At 35.4% G+C, this 22,024-nt stretch overlaps 1 protein-coding gene across 1 annotated transcript in view; it reads left to right on the plus strand.

Annotated features, from left to right (window-relative positions):
* Positions 1-22,024, plus strand: part of LOC145666442 (Kv channel-interacting protein 4-like) — a 58,986-nt gene that overhangs the window by 32,229 nt on the left and 4,733 nt on the right. The window contains exon 4 of the mRNA XM_081733672.1: positions 8,260-8,333. Within this exon, the coding sequence (XP_081589798.1) occupies positions 8,260-8,333 (74 nt within the window). The remainder of the gene's footprint in view (positions 1-8,259; positions 8,334-22,024) is intronic.

The raw sequence follows: 22,024 nt of genomic DNA on the forward strand, positions 1-22,024 counted from the left end.
AAGCGTCTTTTATCATTGCCATTATTATATCTAAACTGTTTGTTATTATCACCCCCACTACTAGGTAAATCATTAGTTTGAACTCCGGTTCCTATAATCTGAGTCGGAGCCCTTAACCGGTCACTAATAGCTGCAGAGCGTCTTTCCGAGTTCACATCCATATTCAATTTAATTAACCGTTTATTTAAAAGGTACTGTTTGTTGGAAGCACAGTTTGCAATGCGATGTTGTCCACCACAAAAATAACACTTAATTTTATTTCTCGGATTTTCACTTTTTTCCGAATTCCTCACAAGTGCGGTATACATTTCTAAATTACGTTGATGTTTTTCGTATTCCATAATATTACCCATAAGATCATCTAATGATATTGGATGGCTATATCTATAAATTTAAAATTTAATTTGAGGTTGCATCCCCTCCATTATAATATCCAACAATTCACTAGATCTACTATCATTAATAGGTCCGTAACATATTTCATAAGCATCACAAATATTATTAACATACTCAAGCAAATTTTCTTTAGGTTTTTGTATCACTTTTACATAACGATTTATGAGTTCTCGCCTACCTAAAGGAGTTATTAATCTACGAAACAAATATCCTGATATTTGCAACCAATTATTAGTCATTTCATACAATGCTACTAGCTCCTGATTTAAACGACCTTCAGCTTTACTCAAAGCTGCTATCAAAACAGACTCAACCGGGAATATTTTTAATTTAATTATTCTAAGAACTGCAACTAAAAATTGAAATAACTTTATATCGTCTGTTCCATCTGTACTTGGGATATACTATATTTTCTCATTAAATAAATTACTAGAAACACTTCCATTTAACTTATCAGCCCGTATTTGGAATGGCATAAAACTATTAACCAAAGGTTCGCTACATGCATTCATTTCTTTTGCCACTATCGAGTCTTTATCGACAAAAGGATTTGTACTACGCTTTTCTTCTTTTTCTTTTCCGTCAGCTGTTTGCCTCAGGTCAAAAAACGGATTTGTGTCTGCTCTGACACAACTAGCACTATCAACAGACATAAGCGGTTGGAACTCGTTATCCAACATTCCACTTTCTGCCAAACTCTCAGTTGTGGTGTTGCTTGGAATGGACAATGACTCATCCATTTCGCTGGGTTTATCTACCGCAGAAATATGTAATGACCTTGACTCCCTTCCGGAATCTAAATACGATAAATCCCATCGTTGACCTTCAGTCTGCGGTACAACAATTCCAGTATCTCCATTTTCAAATCCATTTAAAAATAAACGTGGTTGATTTCTTTCTTCCTTAAATTCCAAATTAATTACCAAGTAAACAAAAAGAGCTATTCTAATGCAATTTAAATATCGAAAATAATTACTATACCTTACGGTAAGCGACAACCCTTTAACAATCATTGACAGTTTTATTGCTATAGGCTATATATTTTACGTACTCTGAAAATACTGACATTTAATCAATCCTAACTGAACTAATTTTAATATCCTCCTTAACGTAATTCAAAATAGATAGATATATACAGATTGATCCTGAAAAATGTCCATATATTTAATAGCTTACTTAACAACTTTCCCACCTTAGTCAGATTTTGCCAAACAAAACCCCGCAATCTTAGCATGTATTTTACTTCTTTTTTTTTTTGAAGTTAGATTCGAAACGATATGTTTGTAACATGCCATTATGTGCTCCGTCCTGGGCCGCTGGTTGTAATAACCAGGACAATTATAAATGTGCGGGATTCGTAATTTCTATGTATAACGGCTATATTTTGTAAGTAAGCATTTAAAATTTCCATGCAGAATTATCGGGAGTTTTTCTATATTTAGAGCGAATTTCTAACTAGTACTCCCTTAAATATTACCAAAAAACTGCGATTATTTTTATAATTAAAAAAAAAATTGTGAAATACTAAGGTAATTTGGATAAGTAAAAGTAACTGAATTTCTAGCTTGATAAATTTTATAAGAAAATTCTTGAAAAATTTAAATTTGCAATACAGAAAAATCTTTAATGAAATAACAACAATTTTTAAGCAAAATTGATAATCCAAAAATATATATCTGAGTTGACTGATAAATATGAAATCATCACAACAAGAATACAACTTTCGATAATGAATCCAATATATATAATAAATATAATACCTCGTAATCCTTAGAATTCCAATATAAATTTAATATTTGATTTGCAGGAAAAATTTAACAATATATATATATTGAGAATATTAAATAATCAAGATTTAACACTCACCCAATTAAATATGCTTTGAACAACCATCTAACACCTTCAGGAGGACTGTTTCGAATAACCTCTGTTAACACGCTTTGCATATTATCACACCAATTATAGATATTTGGGAATTGAATTTAGAACTATCACAAAATTAATAGATTGATTTTTTGATAACTATTAACAATTTCACATAATTCTTGAAATTTATATCAGGTTAATATTTCGACTAAACCACTTCCATGAAAACCGTTTAAAGATTCACATTAAGCAGAGATAAACCTTGCCCAGTTCGACATATCGTTTCGAAATGGCTGTTCAAGCTACCTACAGCTCATTCGAACGTATGTGTTTTCAGAGATTTCCGCTAGAGTCGCTCTAGTACCCTGAAGTGTAGGTACTGAAAGCATAACCTTCTAGGATATCATTGCCATTATAACTTTTTTTTTTTTTTTTTTTTAAAAATGTGATCTCATCACACGTAACACTCTGAACCATCGCGGCCTATCCCTGACCGGTTCCAAGTGCATGCTGAGAAACGGGAGGAGATTCCTTCTTTGCATCTATACCCGCGTAAAATTCTAGGTCTAAGAGTTGGGAAGAGGTAATAGGATCATGGAAAATGCGAGGAAACTCGTAGTCCGGTATGGTCGAAAGTTCCGAGGCCCTTAATGACAGTAGTCAACTTGTTCGGCTGAGGTCAGGCTTTGGCTATCCTATGAGATGGGCGACTAAGTCATACCATTGGATCTGGAAGGATGCGTGCGACCTCTTTACGGTTTCATCAAGGTAAGTAGTGAGAACTGTAGTCTTTCCGCGGAGGTGAGGTTTTATCTATCCTCTGAAATGGACAACTAGGTCGTGCTCTTGGGTTTGAAAGATAAAATTACGTGATACCGTAACACTTTTGAAAGAGGGGTAGTGGTGTGCACAGGGACCGGATCCTCATCTTACTGGAAGATGTAATTTTGCCCTCAATGAGCGTTTCATGTGTGCTCTTGGGTCAGGGATGGGAAATTCCCATACCAACACCCACTCGTATCTCAAGAGTAAGAGAGGAGGTGAAACAATCAATCGTCCCAGGTTTTCGGCAATATTTACTGGGAGCAGAATCTATGTCCCTACTAGAGGAGCAATCATTATCTTTAACCTCCTTAGACCTGAAGGCGAATTTTGGTAGCTGGAGCTACCGTTGGCTGTGAATTCATTGCTCAATACTGATGCTGAGCAACCTCCCCAGTTCCGAATGGCGTCTTACCTAACCTTGAACGAATCGTAGTCAATTTGAAAAATTTCAACAAAATATTTGTAGGTGGTAGCATGTTATCGAGAATACAGAGCATTAAGTCGAGGTAAGTTGTCAATTACAGATATTTGTTAAATTCTTTTCAAAGAGAAAGTATTACTAACATTTAATAGATGGTTGATAGAAGTAAGTGACATCCAGATGAGATGCCATTCGGACCTGGGAAGGTTTCCTAGCATCAGTGTTGAACAATGAATTCATAGCCACCGGTAGCTCCAGCTACTGAAATTCGCCTTCAGGTCTGAGGAGGTTAAAGAGAGGCAATCTAAATCAGCCTTTGGTTCTGGTAATGTACGGTGTACCTCTTCTGCAAATAGAGGAAGTTTCGTATTGCTTGAGGGAGGGTGAAGTGGTCCCTCCCAACGATGGCCTACATGTATCAGTGGGTTTGGAAAGCAACGTAGCTGCAACAGTTCCGTATTGCTCGGACGAAACTACCAGGAAAGATTACCACTTCCAAATGAACATGTCTGTTCGCAGACGATCTATATCAGTCATGGGCTCTTGTAATATTCGGTGTATCTTTCCCATAGTTAGAAGAAGTTTCGTATTATTTGGACGATCCTATCGGAGAGAAATTTCGGTTAACTGTCTCGAGAGGGACCAAACGACAACTCGAGAAAAGTGTCAATCCCAGTAAAGGGGGAAATCTCTCTGGGAATAGGAACTGACATTAAGGTTGATCACCACCCAGGAGTCAGTACATATTGTAGCTTATTTCCTTAACTACTACGCAATGAAATGTTACATATTATAAATATTGTACTATATGATAAAGTTATGTTTCAGCTACAACACAAGCCACTGCTTCATTTGTTTATATCTTTTGATATCGAAAAAGTAACAAATAAAAGAAAATATGTTTCATTTTACAACGAGCACACAAGATTTACTTGCTGTTAAATCTTACTAGAAGTGCTCAATTTTATGAAAGGTTTATTTGAATGTGTAAAGTACTTTAAAGTAATGATCTTGTTACGAAATAGATATATTGTTTGACCGTGTTTTCTGTTATGTTTCATATTTTATTTAAATATTAATTTACATTTAAGGAAATAAATTTTGAGAAGAAACTTGCGCAGAACACCATAATGCGTTGTTGCCAAATTTGAACGTTTAATTCTTGGGTTCTAACGTTGCAGTTCGAGAAGCGGAACTTAGCTGTGAATTGCGGTAAGGGTTCAAAACTAATTTATTCAGTAAGTATCCAAGCAGAATTCTATGATTACTTCCTTTATTATCTGGCACCAGTAAACACTGACACTACTTGGCAACGCCGCACTATTCAAGCAGTGTTTAGCATAGCACCGACAACACCTAGTGATCTACCTTAAAATTAAATGGTGACTTAACTCGTACCAAGGTATTCGAGATGAAATACGGGAGTTTCTCGACGTGTACGCGGTACCTCTACGAAAATGATCATAGCCATTAAAGTATCGAGGTAGGTTGGACCAAGATGGATAAGCACCCTCGGAAATCCCTGGTTCTCCCGCATCGGGTTGTAGTGAACCGTAGGATTCCGTAGCCTATGTGAGTTTATCCCTGGCGAGTAGGAGCGGGAGATGAGCTTGTAGGGTAGGCCTACTAGCAGGACTGCCTTGACCAGTAGGTAACTGGTAGGCCTTCTGTCTGGCCGCGCAGTGAGCCAATTCCACTCCCTCTGATTTAAAGGTAGCAAACTATTAGCTTCAAAGATCAAGAAACAACCCTGAAAGTACACGTCGTGCAAAAGGACTGCAAAGTCCAAAAACCGAAGAATATGGTATAGATGCATCTAATGGTGCCAGTCCCATAAATTAGGTCGAACGACCACAGCTCGTCACGGATGCCGAGTAAAATGTGATGGTAGACCACTTCCATCTAATGTTCAATAACATCGGTATAGAAGTTATGTATAAATAACGTACAAATGTACATTGATAATGATTATTCATTTTGTATAAAAAATGAAGTATTATTAATTCAATGTTAGTGAGTGTACTTAAATCAATAAATGTAAAAAATTGAACTTGAATGGAGTTTCCTGTTAACAATTCCTAAATATGTTTGGATAAGACTCAAGAATACCGGAGAAGGGAACATTCATACATGCGCACATAATTTTGATTTTGTAACCCCTGTTTCTGCAGACTATGGTGAATATTCACATGAATTATTAAATTACTAGAGCAAACTATGTCAGTCTTGAACAGCAAGCTAAATGAGAAAAAATATAGAAACTGCAACTTCATATCTTTTCCAAAACTAACATTTTACAGCTCAACAACTATATATATTGTATCAATAAGAAAATAAGTGGTCTGATACATGTTACCTTATAAATTGCAAAAGTCCACGAGAAAAACGTAAAATGCAAACTTAGTATAACTTCTGTTTACTATGAATTGAACCCTCCCATACATTTTTTCCTAATATTTTTGGACCATGTATAGTGAAAAGGAAATCGCGCGAAAAACTTTGGTCGACATTTCTTGACAAGCCCAAGATAAGGAGTAAAAAGAATATATACATGGACTATAGTTGAAGTACCCTGTTAGGGAGGTTTCCTTCCAGTCGACTAAGTCAAATTGATGTGATTTGATTTGATATTCAATTTAGAGCCCCTTTCAGAAGTGAGGTTACATGAGACGTGGACATGAGCTACCAAAGGGAAAAAATGAAATCTTTAAGTTTTACGTCCCACGATTATGCCGGTTAGGCTAAAGGAGACGGTGATGATGAGAGATGAGTGAAATGGTGGAATGAAGAAAGTGGGAGGAAACGGGAGAACGCCGAGAAAACCCACGAGCACGGTGTTTGTCCACCACAAAGTTCACTTGGCGGGGGCTGGGATCGAACCCGGGACCCCAAGCACCAGAGGTGAACGCTCTACCACTGAGCCACCGCGCCCCCCAGCTACCAAAGGGAATAGAACCCATTTCTTCCACGCCAAAGACATGTACGGTAATCGCTTAGCCACGAGAGAGCTCTCGACGCAGTAACAGGATTAATTGAACAGCTTAGTGGAAAAAGTGTAAACATTACAAAATAAAAAAAAAACCGACTAAGATGGGCATTTTGTAATAATCTGAGAGATCATTTGTAATAATCTGAGAGATTATGTTCACTTGAAATGCTCGAGCTTGATTATATTGATATTCCTGCGTTTTTAAAACAAACGCTTGTTTGTAATGCAATGGTTGGGTAGAAAACAACAAATCATTAATTGAATGTTACTAATTTTCCACTAGGTTGTTCAATTATTTCGAAAACAACTTTATTCGGGACAGGGATGTGAAATCTTTTAAAGACATACAACAATTTAATTTTTAATTTGACGCCTAAATATTAGACTTCCCATATCGAACTTTTAAAAATTCGCTTACATTTTAACAAACACACAACCTCCGAAAGAATTTTCACTACGTAATTCACAAATATTTACAAAATTTACCTAATATTTTCTCTGACATCATACTACACCATACTACTAGTGAAATATCGGCAGTATTAACTTACATTTAAACTTAATGTAGTTCTGTTATGTTTTGCCGAGACAGGTTCTATACCCTTCAATTCAGGTAACAATTAACCAAAATTTTAGTTCCATAAAAGTCCACAATAGGAGTTCGTAGTATTGAAATTTAGTATATCTGTACTAAGTTACAGACAGATGATAATCACACTTAGATATATACTTTTTGTGAAAAATTACAATATTGTTAAATATAATTACCACTTTTCTTCAATCTACGAAAATAAAGGCAGAAATTAAGGAAAATAATAATTTGGGTAATTTTATTATGATTTCATTTACTCTTTCTTTGGAATCTAATAAAGAAAGGAAAAGATGAGTTATAATCAATCTCACGATGAAGGTTAAAACATTTAGTCGGAAATAAATAAGATTATAGCCATGAGTCGAACAATGAAGGAGAAATGCAAATAAGTAAGATTCGTTTAGAAAGGATGCTTACGACAGTTTCCTAGAAAATACAGAACCGATTCAAGGTCAGTTCGATGGAAACGATGTGATCGTAAGACGCTTATCAACTAACAAGTAACTGGATTTGTGAATCTGGTAACTTTGCCAATTAACAAGCAGTCATACTTCACGCCGACAAATACAAGATTCGGAGGGTAAGAGAGTATCTTGGTGCGGTTTCTGTATTACTAAATTTACATTTTGTCTGTTCTTAGTGAAATCACAGAAATGGATAAAACGTTTCTTTTAGCAGTTGTCTCGCTTTTAACTATGACAAAGTTCAAGTTAGAAACTAAATAACAACCTCTGTTACACGAAGAAACCTTCACTTGAAGGGCGATATTTGCCATAGAAACACCAGTGGACCGACGAAAACAAGCAAGTGCCACATTGTTGCAGCAAATGAATTTGCAGGTTCCTCAGTGCCACAGTGAACTCGTCTCACTTATTAGTGAACCTTATTTGCAAACATTTCTCTTTCCTTTTGTAAATTTTAATTTTGAGAAGTGTGCATTTGAAAATTCGACAATTCAATTCTGAGCATGTGAATCCGTATTTGGTTCTAGTTCTTATCCTACTCCAAATTCCAATCTACACCTCTAATTTGTTCCATTATTTCTTTAATCCTAAAATAGGAATAGAATCACTAATTTCCCACATATTTAGACAAGAGAAAATGGTCAAATTCTCCTATACCCCTATTGTTCAAAAGGAAAAGCTAAAATATAGTACCGTATATTTTCAGCAAATACCAGCCAATATGCACATTATGTCTTCAACTCACTGGACCAAGATCATAGCGGTTTGCTTAGCTTTGAGGTAAGTTCTCTGTAATTGTTAAATATGTAGTAATAAGTTTTAGCTCTTCTGGATAGCTCTTCTACAAAAGACACAAAAAGAAAAGGAATATACTGCAGGGTAAATCAATCGCATGACTTTTCTGTTGCAGCTTGAGAAAAGCTAATTTAAGTCTGTACTTATATGAGAAGTCAATTTATAATGAAATAAAATAGAAAGGTAAGCTTGTGTGTAAGCACGGTGTTTTCAACTGTTTTATTTCAAGTAATGTTGGATAAAAATATAACATTGTGTCAAATGTTATATGCAACCCCACACCTGCATACAATTAAAATCCTATGCGTTTAATCTTTAGTTTGATCCATTCTGTGATACAAAGCATGATAGAAAAGTATTATCATATTTCCATTTCCTAATACGTAAATTACCACAGACTTCATTTGCTACTTGCCAAACTCAGTCACCCAGTCAGCAACACAACGTTCGGTATTGTCGTCTCATCTGTTCCTTGTCCAGCAATAGTACTCAACTCTTTGGGCAGAGAATTAGGAATTTCATTTCTGGGCTTTCGGCAACTATGGCCAATTTAGCCTGCACATGTGAGGGATGACGTCCCTCGGCGATCATAGTACCCGAGCGGAGGACGAAAGAAAGGAACGAAGAAGCGGCTGGGATTTTGTTGGGTATCATTCCGGCATTTACTTGAGGAAAACTCAAGAAAAACTTTCCTCAGGATTGCTGGTCTGAAAAGACATATCCAACTTTCTGACCTAGTGTCCCCATTAGGAATCGAACTCAGAATCGCTCACACCAAAAGTGAAAGCGTTAACAACTACACAACGTGGAGCCACAGTTGGGAAGTGAACATATTGATTTTAATTCACATTATTATCACAGCCCTCTACTGGAGCACAGTCATCACCACCTCCTCAATTTTTCTCTTCGACAAGATATAGATCCTTGCTTCGCATACATCATAAGCTCGACGAAAGAAGCTTAACTTTACATACACACATTCGACGCAATCAACATCACCATTTACTACTGCTGTGAAGTTAAGTTGTAGATTGGTGCCATACTATATCCTGGACTGACAAGAATGTGTCCGATGATTTTGTTAATACCTATGGTTAGTCATGTCTATATGATTGTGTAAATACGAAAGGTTTGTGTAATGGTTTGAATTAAGAGAATACATGAACAAATTCTATTCAAAAATTAGATGATGGCCTACTGGAGTATTGTAATTTTGATAGTGATATGTAGAGTGAGATATATCTGATATTATTATTGTAATTGGAATTGTATTGTAATTTGTATTGTAAATAAGGTGGTTTATTACAGAGATGTGCGTCTACGCGTAGACAATGTAAACGACGCAGACTATGTAGAATATGTCAACAACACGTAATTTAATATGGCACCGTGGACAATAAAAGATATTTATTTTGTCGTTACCTTGCGAAATTGCGTACAAAATAAAATGCCTAGACCAGCGAATAGTAACTTTCGAATACTTAGTTTCGACTTGATGAAGGAAAATGAAAAATATTATGCATTTTGTAAAATATGGAAGAAAAAATTGGCAAATACAGCATATTCAAGACTGAAAGCTCACAGGTGAGAATTAGTTTTGTAAATTTCATTATAAAAGCAGTTCTCGAAGTGGAAAATCTAAGGAAGTGTGGTATGTGCAGAACAAACATACAGATTAGATAATTTCCTCTACTTTTTATATGTTACTCGTTTCCCTAATCTTTCGCTGCACGCATATTTGCGGATCCCAAACGTTTCAGATATCCTCTGATCTGATTGGTCGATACAGATACGATATCACAAGACATGATCTACATATAGCACAAAGTAAACGGTAGTTGGTGTCGGCGCTGGTAGCCGAGTGGGCTAGCGCAACATGCTAGTGAGGAAATTACTTTTGGCGTGGGTTCAAATCCTGCCTACGGACAGTTTTTTTTTACTACTTTTAAAATTTTTATAACACTTCTTTCGTTAAAATAAGATTAAAAATAATATACAAAAAGTGATTTAACGATATTTTTTTTTAAATTTTCATTAAACTTCTTTCATTAAAATAAGTTTGCCCTTGTACTATATAGATCCACAGCAAATGTAGTAGTAGTACGTTGCCCTTGTACTATATAGATCCACAGCTAATGTAGTAGTAGTAGTAGTTGTTGTTGTAGTAATAGTAGTAGTAGTAGTAGTAGGAACGGGTTAGAAGCCCCGCAGGGGTTGTTTGGGTCTGTTCTCGACATCAAATTGGCAAGAATGCTGAAACGTTTGGGATCGGCAAAAATGCTCGCTGCACCGAAGCGAAAGAACTGAATTTGGAAATATGAACAAACGAGCAACGAAATTGTTCCTTACGTTTGATAGTGGTTGTCTACATAGTCTACACGGGAAAAGGTGTAATGTAGATTACGTATAGATTACAGTAGACAATCGCGTAGACGTAAAATTATAGTTTACGGCACATCACTGGTTTATTATGAGAAGTGTATACATATTATACATACGACAAGAGATCCCTACTACTCGCTTTTAGCGCCAAAGTACTTTAAACGGACTATATTTACAATACAACGACTTAGGCAGAACTTTGTACGAATCATCACAATTATCTTCAATTTATACAAGGCATAACTGAATAAATAACAGATGTAACGTACTTTGTTGTCAAATTTCTCGCTCTACATTACTTTCGTAATTGAGTCGTACTTGAAAATGATTGGAAACTACTCAGGATATTTGCATTCAATGATGGGAACGAATGACACAATCTTGCAAAGTCATTTTTATCCATGGTTTTTCTATTTTTACTTCCTATGCTTGAGCCGAATTTTAGATAAATTAGTACGAAGAGACTCGATTGATAACCCGTTCAAAATTACGCAAGCTGTTTCTTTCTTTAGTCTAATTGTATTATGACGTAGCGGATGCCAAAATAGAGGTTGGGGCTTGGGGTTTTATGTTGTACACTTCCGAACAACTTGTTCTATAGGATTGAGACTCACCATTACGTGTTGGCATTAATCTCTGGTAGGGATGGGCATCCTAAACAACAAAGTCCTATTTATTTAAGTAACTTCCTATATCTTTAAAAAACAAAACATACAGCGAAGGAAAGACTAGTTGTATTTCTTAGATACGGTTGCAATTACACTGGCTAAGAAAGCAAATCAGTGGCGGCGCTACAAGGGGCGAGGAGGGGCGACCGCCTCCCCAATATTATTTCTCGCCCCTCCTTCGTCCCCTCATTTTTCTATGTACAACCGTTGAATAATAATAATAATAATAATAATATGTACAACCGATAATAATAATATTTAACGCAAAACAAATGTGGCTGCCTCCTCATCCCAAAATTTTTCTTGCCTCCCCTTTTGCTCCCTACTATATCGAGCCTCGTGCAGCTACTGAAGCAAATGAAAAAAAAAAAAAAAGAAAAAAATGAGGGATTATAGAACTACTAGTCACATATCGTATTCAGCAAAAATTCTGTTTAGAATACTAAACGGAAAACTATATGCTGAACAATGGCTTGCTCACAATAAACTCTGATACTTTTGACGAGAAACAAATACGATATACATACTGTTTCTTGACTTACTAGGGATGTACTTGAACCTGAACCCACAAAGTAAGATGATATATGTATTTCCTGAAATCTTACGTCAAGGCAAGATCAAAACCGGTTACCAAAATTGGGGAGGTCTGATGCATTCCAATTGGGGGCAGCACTTTACTCATTTTTATTAAAATCTTTAAGCGTGTCAATAAAGTCCATTGTAACCCCGAAAAATCTGAAACGGTGAGACATATATGAAAACAGGAAAACATGTCTTTCATCATTTGAAAAGTACAACGTATCAAAGTAAAAATAAATTGTCCCAGGGTCCCCCGTAGGGTCCCAGACGGGGTCCAAGTCAAAATGTTTAAATTGGAAAGGGGTTCAAGTTGAGTAATCATATAAAATCTGATGTGAAGTGAAAGATGAAACACGTCTCGGCTCTTGATGGTAAGCCCATGCAAAATGGCGGTGGGTCAAAATGTCAACACAAACATGTTGAAACATTCTAGTATTTGTTTGTTTGTTGTTTTACACCTGTCTGACCGTTTTAGATTAATAGGAGTGGACATAGACTTTCAGGACTTGTTTCATCTTTTACTTCGCATCAGGTTTCATACGATTAATCAACTTGTACCCCTTTTCCATTCATTTGGAGTTGGACCCCGTCTGGGACCCTGCGAGGGAACCTGGAACATTTGTTTACTTTGAATCATTATACTTTTGAAATAATAACATATTTGTGTTTTTGCTTTTATACCTATCCTACCGTTTCAAATTCATACGAGTGGCCATAGACTTTGCAGTGAAGATTGTGTTGATATTTCGACTCGTCACTATTTTCCAAGGCTTATCGTAGAAAGTCGACACTTGATTTATCTTCTTTCATTTAACAACTTTGATACGATGTGCAAGTTGACCCCCCTTTCCATTTAAAAAAATGAGTTGGATCCCGTCTGGGACTCTGCGGGGGACCTGGGTCAATTTATTGTACTTTGATAAGTTGTACTTTTGAAATGATGAAATATATGTTTTTCTGTTTTCATATCTGTCTCACCGTTTCAGATTTTTCGGGGTTACAATGGAGTTTATAGACACGCTTAAAGATTTTAATAAAAATGAGTAAACTGCTGCCCTCAAGCGGAATGCATGAGACCTTCCCAATTTTGGTAACCGGTTTTGATCTTACCTTGACCCAAGCTTTCAGGAAATGTATACATCAACCCCACTTTGTGAGTTCAGGTTCAAGTACATCCCGGGTTGGAGAAGGTCATGGGTAGGGTAAACTGGAATGCTGCAGGAGGTTCGTATGGAATATAAAGATCTAAGGCTGACTCATAAAGAACTTGAGTCACAAAATGAGGTATAGGAAGCGATAAGGAGAAGTAAACTTGGGAGAGAATTTTCGGCAAAGTGTTCACCACCTTCATTCAGTGTGTATTTAGAGAAGAGAGTGGAGAAGGGCTTGACCGAGAAAGATGTTGTCTCAATAGAAGGTAGAAGAATTAAACATATTTGCTTTGTAGACGATATGTCTATTATTCCAAATTACAATCAAGAGTGCAAAGATTCATGTAATTTCATGTATTACGAAAAAGACGTGAAATATTTTTAACATCATTCGATGAAAATAAAAAAGAAAATGATATTGATTGCAAGAAAAGGAACTGTAGCTAATATGAGAATTGAGTAGAAAAAGCAGAATAAGTGACTGCGTTTGATATTTAGGTGGTATTATTAATGAAAGTCTGAAATACTAGCCGTAGACAGAGAGCATGAAAACTACAAGCTGTGTGCGATCGTGGTATATAAAAATATGTCACGAGTGCAGAAAATCCATTACGATGATGCCACATTGCGTCAAACAGTTTTAAGCATCGGTGGACTAATATTTCGTCACGAAAGCACCATCAAACCCCTTGCGCTCGTTTTGCACAAGTTATGTCAATTTCGAACTGGAAAAGAAAATGTATCATTGTGGTAAGTTTTACATATTACGTTTTATGTCTTTGCTTTCATATTGTTGGTGGATAGAAAAAAGTTAACACATGTGTACTCTATTAATACTCAGGGTAATCATTAGAAGCATACTTCAAACTTGTAGAAGTCTGATACACGCACCAACCCAAGTATCTTTCCCTTGCCAATATATATATATATATATATATATATATATATATATAGATATATATATATATATATATATATATATATATATATATATATATATTAGCAGCACTTATATTGTGGTAGTGGTAACTTGTGGTGCTCATATTTCACAGTTTTGTGCGATAGTAAAAATTCATCATAAAATTTCTGTACGATTCAGAAATAACAGCTAATAGAACAGTTCGTGTTGTCAATAAATTGGACATTCTAAAATAATAAGTCTTCAATTCAATTATGATTTTATTAATTTAGATGATGAACTAAGCAAGAACGAAGACCACATCAAAGACATTAGTCCGTTTACAAAGTAGTATTTTGAGTTTTCTAGAAATTACGCAAAGAAATAATAATAAATAATATTATTTGTCTATCTCTGAACTATTTTGAAAAGAAACTGGTAATGGATATGATAAGTACCTCAGGTTTGAACACACATGTTGCTACAAAGACACTAATGTCAGATTGATTTGGAGAAAAATAATCGTATTTTGTGAGTTACTAAATTATGAATCATGGAAAATAATTATGAAAAGTTTTCTCTAATGTTGTTGTATGAGTTCCTGAAACCATATCAAACCAATAAGAAAAGGTATGGGCTACCACACTAAACTTTCTCGCTCCAATTTCTTAATCATGCTATGCTGCAATTATTATTGAAATATTTATTTATGAAATACTAACAAAACTATATTTTCGGAAAACGTTGTCCGAAGGAAAGTGACCCTCAAAAGTAAATACTTTTTCAGGACTTTCTCATTAGAAATGACTTATGCCATATATTAGCTTATTAACAAAATATTTATTTATGATATATCAATCAAATGGCATGAATCATACTGGAAGAAATTGTAAAATCAAGTAAATTACCGCCTGCGTGTAATTTCGCGAAAAATGGTTATTAACGAAATAGGAGCATGCTCCATAAATCCTTATTGAGAAAGTCGTCTAAAAATAAATTCACACTAACTGTAAACTACTCCATGTCAATTCTTTTCAGAAAAAGTTAGTCATATTTTCCGGTTATTGATGAAACATTTATTTATAAAATATGAACAAAATTACCTAGTCGTTTTTGAGAAAAATTTCTGAAATTCACCTTTTGGAGGAAACTACTACTTATGGATCTTTTCAGGACAAACGTGTCATGCTATTGACAGGTTATTAGAGAAACATTAGCGAAATCACCTGAGTTGTTTTTGAGAAATTTGTCCGAAACTCGTTCTCTGGAGGAAACTACCCTTTCTGAATCTGTCCAGAAGAAACGTGTCATGCCACTATCAGGTTATTAATGAAACATTAGCAAACTCGCTTGTGTCGTCATTGGAGAAATCGTCCAGAAAGTACCAACTCATAACAGTAAATTACCGTATCTTGACTTTTCCTAGAAAAATAACTGATTGTGTTTTTACTGAAACGGTCATTTATGAAAGTTGAAGAAAAACGTTGGAGCCAGATTTGAGAAAATCGCAAATATTGATTTTCATCATTCATGTAAATCACCTTTATTTTTGCGGGTGAGAAGAAAATTCAAGAAATGTTCCTTGAGAATCTTATATAAGCTTAAAGTCTATGGCTTCTAGACGAGTGAACATAAAGTATTTACATAGAAACCAACGGATGTACAGACGGAGAGAGAAACCTAAAAATTCGGTTTTCAGCATTTAGAGACTTATAAATCCGTTAAAATCTCTAGTTCTACATTTTTTACTTCTGCCGCACTTTCTTCTCTACTGTTGTCACTCTAAAGTTACAAAAGAAGTTAGGGACTTTTGAAATGTTGATTTAGAGATGAATGTATAAAAATAGTGTTTTGATGGGAAAATTGGGAAAAGAATAGGAAGAAAAAGCAATATTTTATACAGGGTGATTACAAATTATTAGATGGATTTCAAAGTCTATATTTTCAATAATACTGAATAGAAATTCATTATGTTAGTGTCACTGGAAAGAGAGAGGTTTGAAGTTTTATTCACACACACTCGATTATATTTGGAATTTAATGTGCCACGATTATGAGTCGAGGCTAAGGAAGATGATGAGATGGATGATAATGGCGGAATGAAGAAAGTGGAAGAGAACCCACGCACAAGGTGCTTGCCCATCACAAAGCCCACTTGTTTTTTTTTTTAATTTCAAGTTATCTCTTCGTTGTCTGAGGTTATCCTATTGTAATTTATTGCCATCTTTCATGTGATGTTACGTTGCTTTTTTTTCATTTTTTGCAGAGAATCATCGAAGTCTCGTCTTCTGCCATTTCTAAGGGGCGTGTGTTTGTATTTTTTTTTTTAAATCAGAAGACTATGATGGGATAACGTATATTTTAACAAGTTGGAAGGTTCGTTAATGCCAACTTATGGAAGAGGAGAAACAAGGGCTCATTTTGCAACCAGATGAGGCCTATCCACATTGACATACACATATCCAGGTGCATCTAAATCGACACCTGCTAGAAAGATAGATGGTTCCTGTTACGGCCAAGAGAACACATTGCGTATATGGTCATCATGTTCACCGAACCTCACAGTATGTGATTTCTTCCTGCGGAGTTGCACCAAGGACAATATTTAGATCCCTTCACTTCCAGCAACACTGCTAGAATTAAGAAGGTTTCGAGAGCATTACGCTAGATATGCTTGAGAGCGGTTGGGAAGAATGGGGTCACCGCTTGAACATCTACCGGCCTCTACACGTGGGACTCTGGGACTCTTAACGAGTGGATCTAAAGTCAGAATTAAGATTGAAAATTTCCTCTTGAAAGGATATTAACGTAAAATCATGTCTTGATGTTTAGTATTAGTGAAAATACATCGTTCTGAAATTGTCTAATAATTTGCAACCACGCTATACTAAGGTGAAAATAATCTGATTAGGAGGTCGTTTGAGAAGGCATTCTAAGGAACATTTTAGACGATATGATATTATACAGGAAACAAGATAAAATATTACAATGACTTAACAAATAATATTAAAATAGAAAACTTCTATATTAAGACGAATAAGCTAGATTAGGCAATGTACGGAAACTTCTGAATGTGTGTCAAGTCACCTACATATCAATGACAGAATACTAATGATAATGATTGCTGTGACTAGATATAGCATGCATTTAATAAAGGTGTCGCAATGACAGTGATATATATATATATACTTTGTATTAGGTAGAGTCTATGTTATTTATGGTAACTGTAAAATATTTTCATCACATGACCTTGTTATCTTATAAGCGCAGTTCGCTTTAGGAGTCGTCCACATATTGCGTAATGCGCCAACGGAGAGAGGGGTTTCGGTCTTGCGTTACGAAGTGTGGCAAGGGGTGAGGAAGGTGTTTACGTCTTCGTTACGTAACGCATTTTTCTTGCATTTTTATTTTTATTCTCAAGTTTATACGCAATCTTTTAAACAAATAATTTAATCAGTTTTTTCTTCCTTATAAATAAATAAATAAATAAATAAATAAATATTTCTATTGTTTTGGGAAATTGCGAATATATAGCCTATATAAATTGAAGCAAGCAAAGGGATTTGAAGATGCTACTAGACACCAGCATGACATGTGACGAACCCTGCGTGTATTACAATACACTAAAACTCCGTTTTCTAGCTATCGCAGCATTGCATTTACGGCACACGCTTTTCTGGAGTTTTCGATTCCCAAAGGGAGCTCATGTAGTTCGGATTCCACGTTAGTCAGTAGATCCACATCTCATATTGCCTAGCTGTTAAAAGGGACGTTAAACTGAAAATGAACTCAACTTTTCTGGAGTTAGTTGTTAGTGATCGTAACCATCGCTTGAAAATGCCTTTACGTTCCCACTCGTATAGCTATTTCTGAGAATATTATTTAAAACTTTTGATTTGAATCATTATCCAGTCTGTTCTTCTAAGGGGTTTCGCAAGTGATACAGAAGATACTCTTTTTCGTGGAATAATATTTCCCGCGACGGAACGATCCACTATTTGGAGAGCAAAATAAGATATCGAAAACCTAATTCTTAGATATTCATCTCGTACTGATTTTGTTTTTCATTTTTGGATTAGAATACTTCTGAAGAAATCGAGTTTATTCGGATTCTAGCACTGATTTAGAACAGAAGAATTTAGAAAGGGATAAACTGAAGTCCAAAGTCCAAAGAAGATGCTTAAGTATCCTGTATCCCGGAAAAAGAAGTCGATGTCAGTTCTTTAGATCCTGTTTCACCTGCATCTTCCAGCAGCATTTTCTGCTTATCATCATCGGTGATATAAAATGATGGGTGCGATCTCCTTGGGAAAACGACAGTTTCGACGAATTAAGACTGGTTAATTAAACAATCTCATTGGGTTAAAATATTATTACAGTACTACCATTTTCTAATACTTTGATTTGTTGAGGAAAAACACTACAAATATATTCCAATATACGCATTGTGTAATAAAAGGTACTACAATTAAAAATAATTTTTTTATTGTAATAACCCCAAACTAAGCCAAATTGGTGAAAAAATCAAAATCAAAAAATGTTATGTAACAAAAGGGGAGGGGTTCAGCTTTGCTTCAAGAAATGTGACAATGGGGAGGGAGTGGGTAAGAATTGGTCAAAAATAACATTACATAATATGTGGACGGCGCCTTAGACACGCTTCTAAAATGATTAAATCTATACTCAAAGCTTATTGTTCTATGTAATTTATTGTTCACTAAAGAATTATTTTCCATTTACTGAAGTTAATTTCTATCACCATGTATAATTAATATCACGTGACGTGTTGTTTCAAATGAAGTAATAACGTAATCAATAGCGCTCTCGCCTTTGGTACGAGTGGTCCCGTATTAGATTATCCGCTGAGGATACTCGGTCAGAAAGGTGCAAAATTTTTTCAGGTCAGCCATTTTGTGTGAGCTTTTCCCTGGGGTTTTCTCATTCGAGTCAGGCAAATATCGCGATGTTACTTAATATGAAACTCCCAAGTTGTTCGCTTTCTTCCCCATTCATATCTTACAGTAGCGGTTCGTAGTCTGTAGAAGCACCGGTTGCAATATCAAAGATGTGTAGATAGGCGCAAGTGTTTCCCTCCCCCAGCGTTCTTGAGTTCTATCCAAAAAATATTCAGGATATATGAAGAGGAAAGTCTTTTAAAGCTATATTTGTATATTTATTGATTAAAGTATGTTCTCTAATATTTATTTAATATATAAGCTATTTTCTTTATTTGAAACGATCACTATCAATGTACGTTCATAAACTACTTATATACCCAGCTACAAAACTTCTATACTCGTGTTATTGAACAAGAGATAAATCGAATATATAGTATGTCCTGTAAGTCATGAATGATGGCGTTAACCCCAAAAGAAGAAAAATAGCAAGGAAATTGCATATATTCAAGCAAGCAGTCAAACAAAAATTATTTAATTAAATAAACTATGCATTATTTTAAAATAAAAGGTCTTTCTTCGTTCTTTTCGAGCTTCAAATTTTTCTATGACTTCATTGAAATCTGAAATGCTGCTCGACAAGTTTTTTCTGAATAAAAAGCGTCGCTACCACAAATATTTTCAGCCTTATTCTCTTTAAGGTACAGAAACACGTCTCTCTTCCGACAATACGCATTTTGTTAGCATTTCTTTGTATGAATATAAGGTACAAGAAGTCCATTTTCAGTAACCACGTATTTCTGTCTGCTGTTCTACTATAAAGAAGCATGAAATCTAAGAAGTTTTCCTTCGAAACTAATAATAATAATAAAAAAAATTATTTGACATTCCAACAAAGGCTAAAGAAGACAGATGATTATTGAAAATGAATGGTTTGAGATTATTATTTTATGCTTTTCGCCGGAAATCGAACACGGGATCATGTGCATGAAAGACACAGAGCTAGGAATTAGACCAGTGGTAGGACTTTTTCTCCTTTGAGACATGATTTACTAAATATTAATATTTGGAATGATTTGTTAGTTTTCAATCGATGGGAATTAACCGTGAATTCGAAATCACTGAATTTGATGCTGAAAATATCTTGAATATAGGAATTTCTCTTTTAGGAATGCTAGGTATATATCTCAAAGTAGAAAAAAAGAACGAACTGCGATTGCAAGGACTAGATATTTCTGCTATTATCAATGTTCATTTGATTTGATTTGGTTTATCATTCATTCTGTACATCATATTACATGTATGTTTGACTATTGTGTCTTTTTTATTTCAGTTCTTAACTGTAACGATGTTTTAAATTGGAAATTTTGTGAAAACAAAATCAAGTAACCTCTTAAACACAAAAATAATATGTACACTTCTGTGCATAGTAAGATAATTATTCTTTCAGTGTCACAAATTATTTTCTATATTCGAAATGACTTGCAGCCCCTGGTTCGATCCCAGGTCGCATCAAGTGGGCTTCGTGTTGGACGAACACCGTGTACGTGTGTTTCCTCCCACTTTCTTCATTCCAACATTTCATTCATTCTCAACATATGCCCATAAAAAGTATTGATGAGAAATTAATTACAAATTACTTAACTGGGTGGAGTGGGAAGAAATATCATAAATACAGTATTAAGTCCCGTTGACTACATTTATACTTCAGTTTTTCATTAGACATACTTCCTGGTGTTCCATGGTGGAATCTTATGGCTGGTAATATGACAATACCCCCCCTTGGAAAAAGGAAAACATCTTGCTTGAAAGAGAACGGATAGAGACAGTTCTTGAGGCGGTAAACATTCTTAGAAACTACACCGATGCGAGCACAAAATTAAAATACAGAATTATTTTATATCTTGATAATTCCTCTGTTTTAATCATAATGAATATTTAGAACCACAGCCACCTAACTTTGGGAGGGCAAAACTCCCCCGATATTAAGAAAGAAAGAAACAATACTACCACCAAGCGCGTATTTGTTCTTTGCGAGTTTGTTTTGTGAATAACTTCTTTCTTCCAAGCGTCTGTATGTTACCCTATCAATTGAGTCAAGCGCTGCCAAGCGGAGGAATTCGTAACTATTACAGAAGCTGACGATACACCAGTTGCGGAACGAGCTGCAACTGCAAGCAGGCACCCCATGTTAAGAGAGAGGCGCTTGCCGCTATATGCTCAACGTTACTGCTTCCAGTGGCAACGCTCGCTGCAACTGGAAATGTAAATCTCTCTCTTTCTTTCAGTTTTTTAATTCAATATTTTAGAAATGCATCAATACTGTCTTGCGCTCAAGAGCAAAGGTTTATTTTTTACTGATACACTACTTTAATACCTAAAAATATCTTTAGTATTAAAAAAATATCCGGTTGCACAACCATGCAACATATAGTACCAGCCGCCACTGATATCTTCCCTATATCTCCGGGTAGTATGATTGCCGAGGAACGTCATCCTCATCATGATGAGACATGGCCACAAATGCAGAAACCGCAGAAATCTAATTCATAATTCAAATAAATTAGTAATATACAACGTTGAATCAACCTGATTGTAATAAACTTCGGGTAATTGTGTTAGCATCTGATGGATCATCTGACAGCACGCACAGAGAGAAGGAACAATGATAGTCATTTTGCAATTTGGACTGGTGAGCGCTCAGTGATACCATTCTCAAGAAGGCTCGCATGGCTCAAGTTCGGGCTCAGAAGTAGGGATTATACAATCTTGCTTTTATATAAATCCGTGTTATCACAAGCGTGTGTAGGAGACTAGTACCTTGGTTTCAAGATATTGTACTTAAATAGCACATAAACAGCCAAATATTATTAACATTTGATTCAGTTCTACTGACGGCAATATAGGATTTTCAAGAAGTAGAAAGATGGCCAGGATTTTCTGAAACTAAAATTGTACATAGTTTGTTTGAAATTTGTAAACTAAAATGAGTTTGGCTGTCCATAGATCTTCGTGAGCTTTGGTTTCATAGACTTTAGTTAGTCAAATAAAACATTCGCTACTATCTGCACTACTGTCAGCTTACTGATGTTATGTAGAAACC

The sequence above is a fragment of the Thermobia domestica genome, chromosome 1, assembly GCF_964235325.1.
Source record: "Thermobia domestica chromosome 1, izTheDome1.hap1.1, whole genome shotgun sequence".
In the NCBI taxonomy this organism is placed as follows: domain Eukaryota; kingdom Metazoa; phylum Arthropoda; class Insecta; order Zygentoma; family Lepismatidae; genus Thermobia; species Thermobia domestica.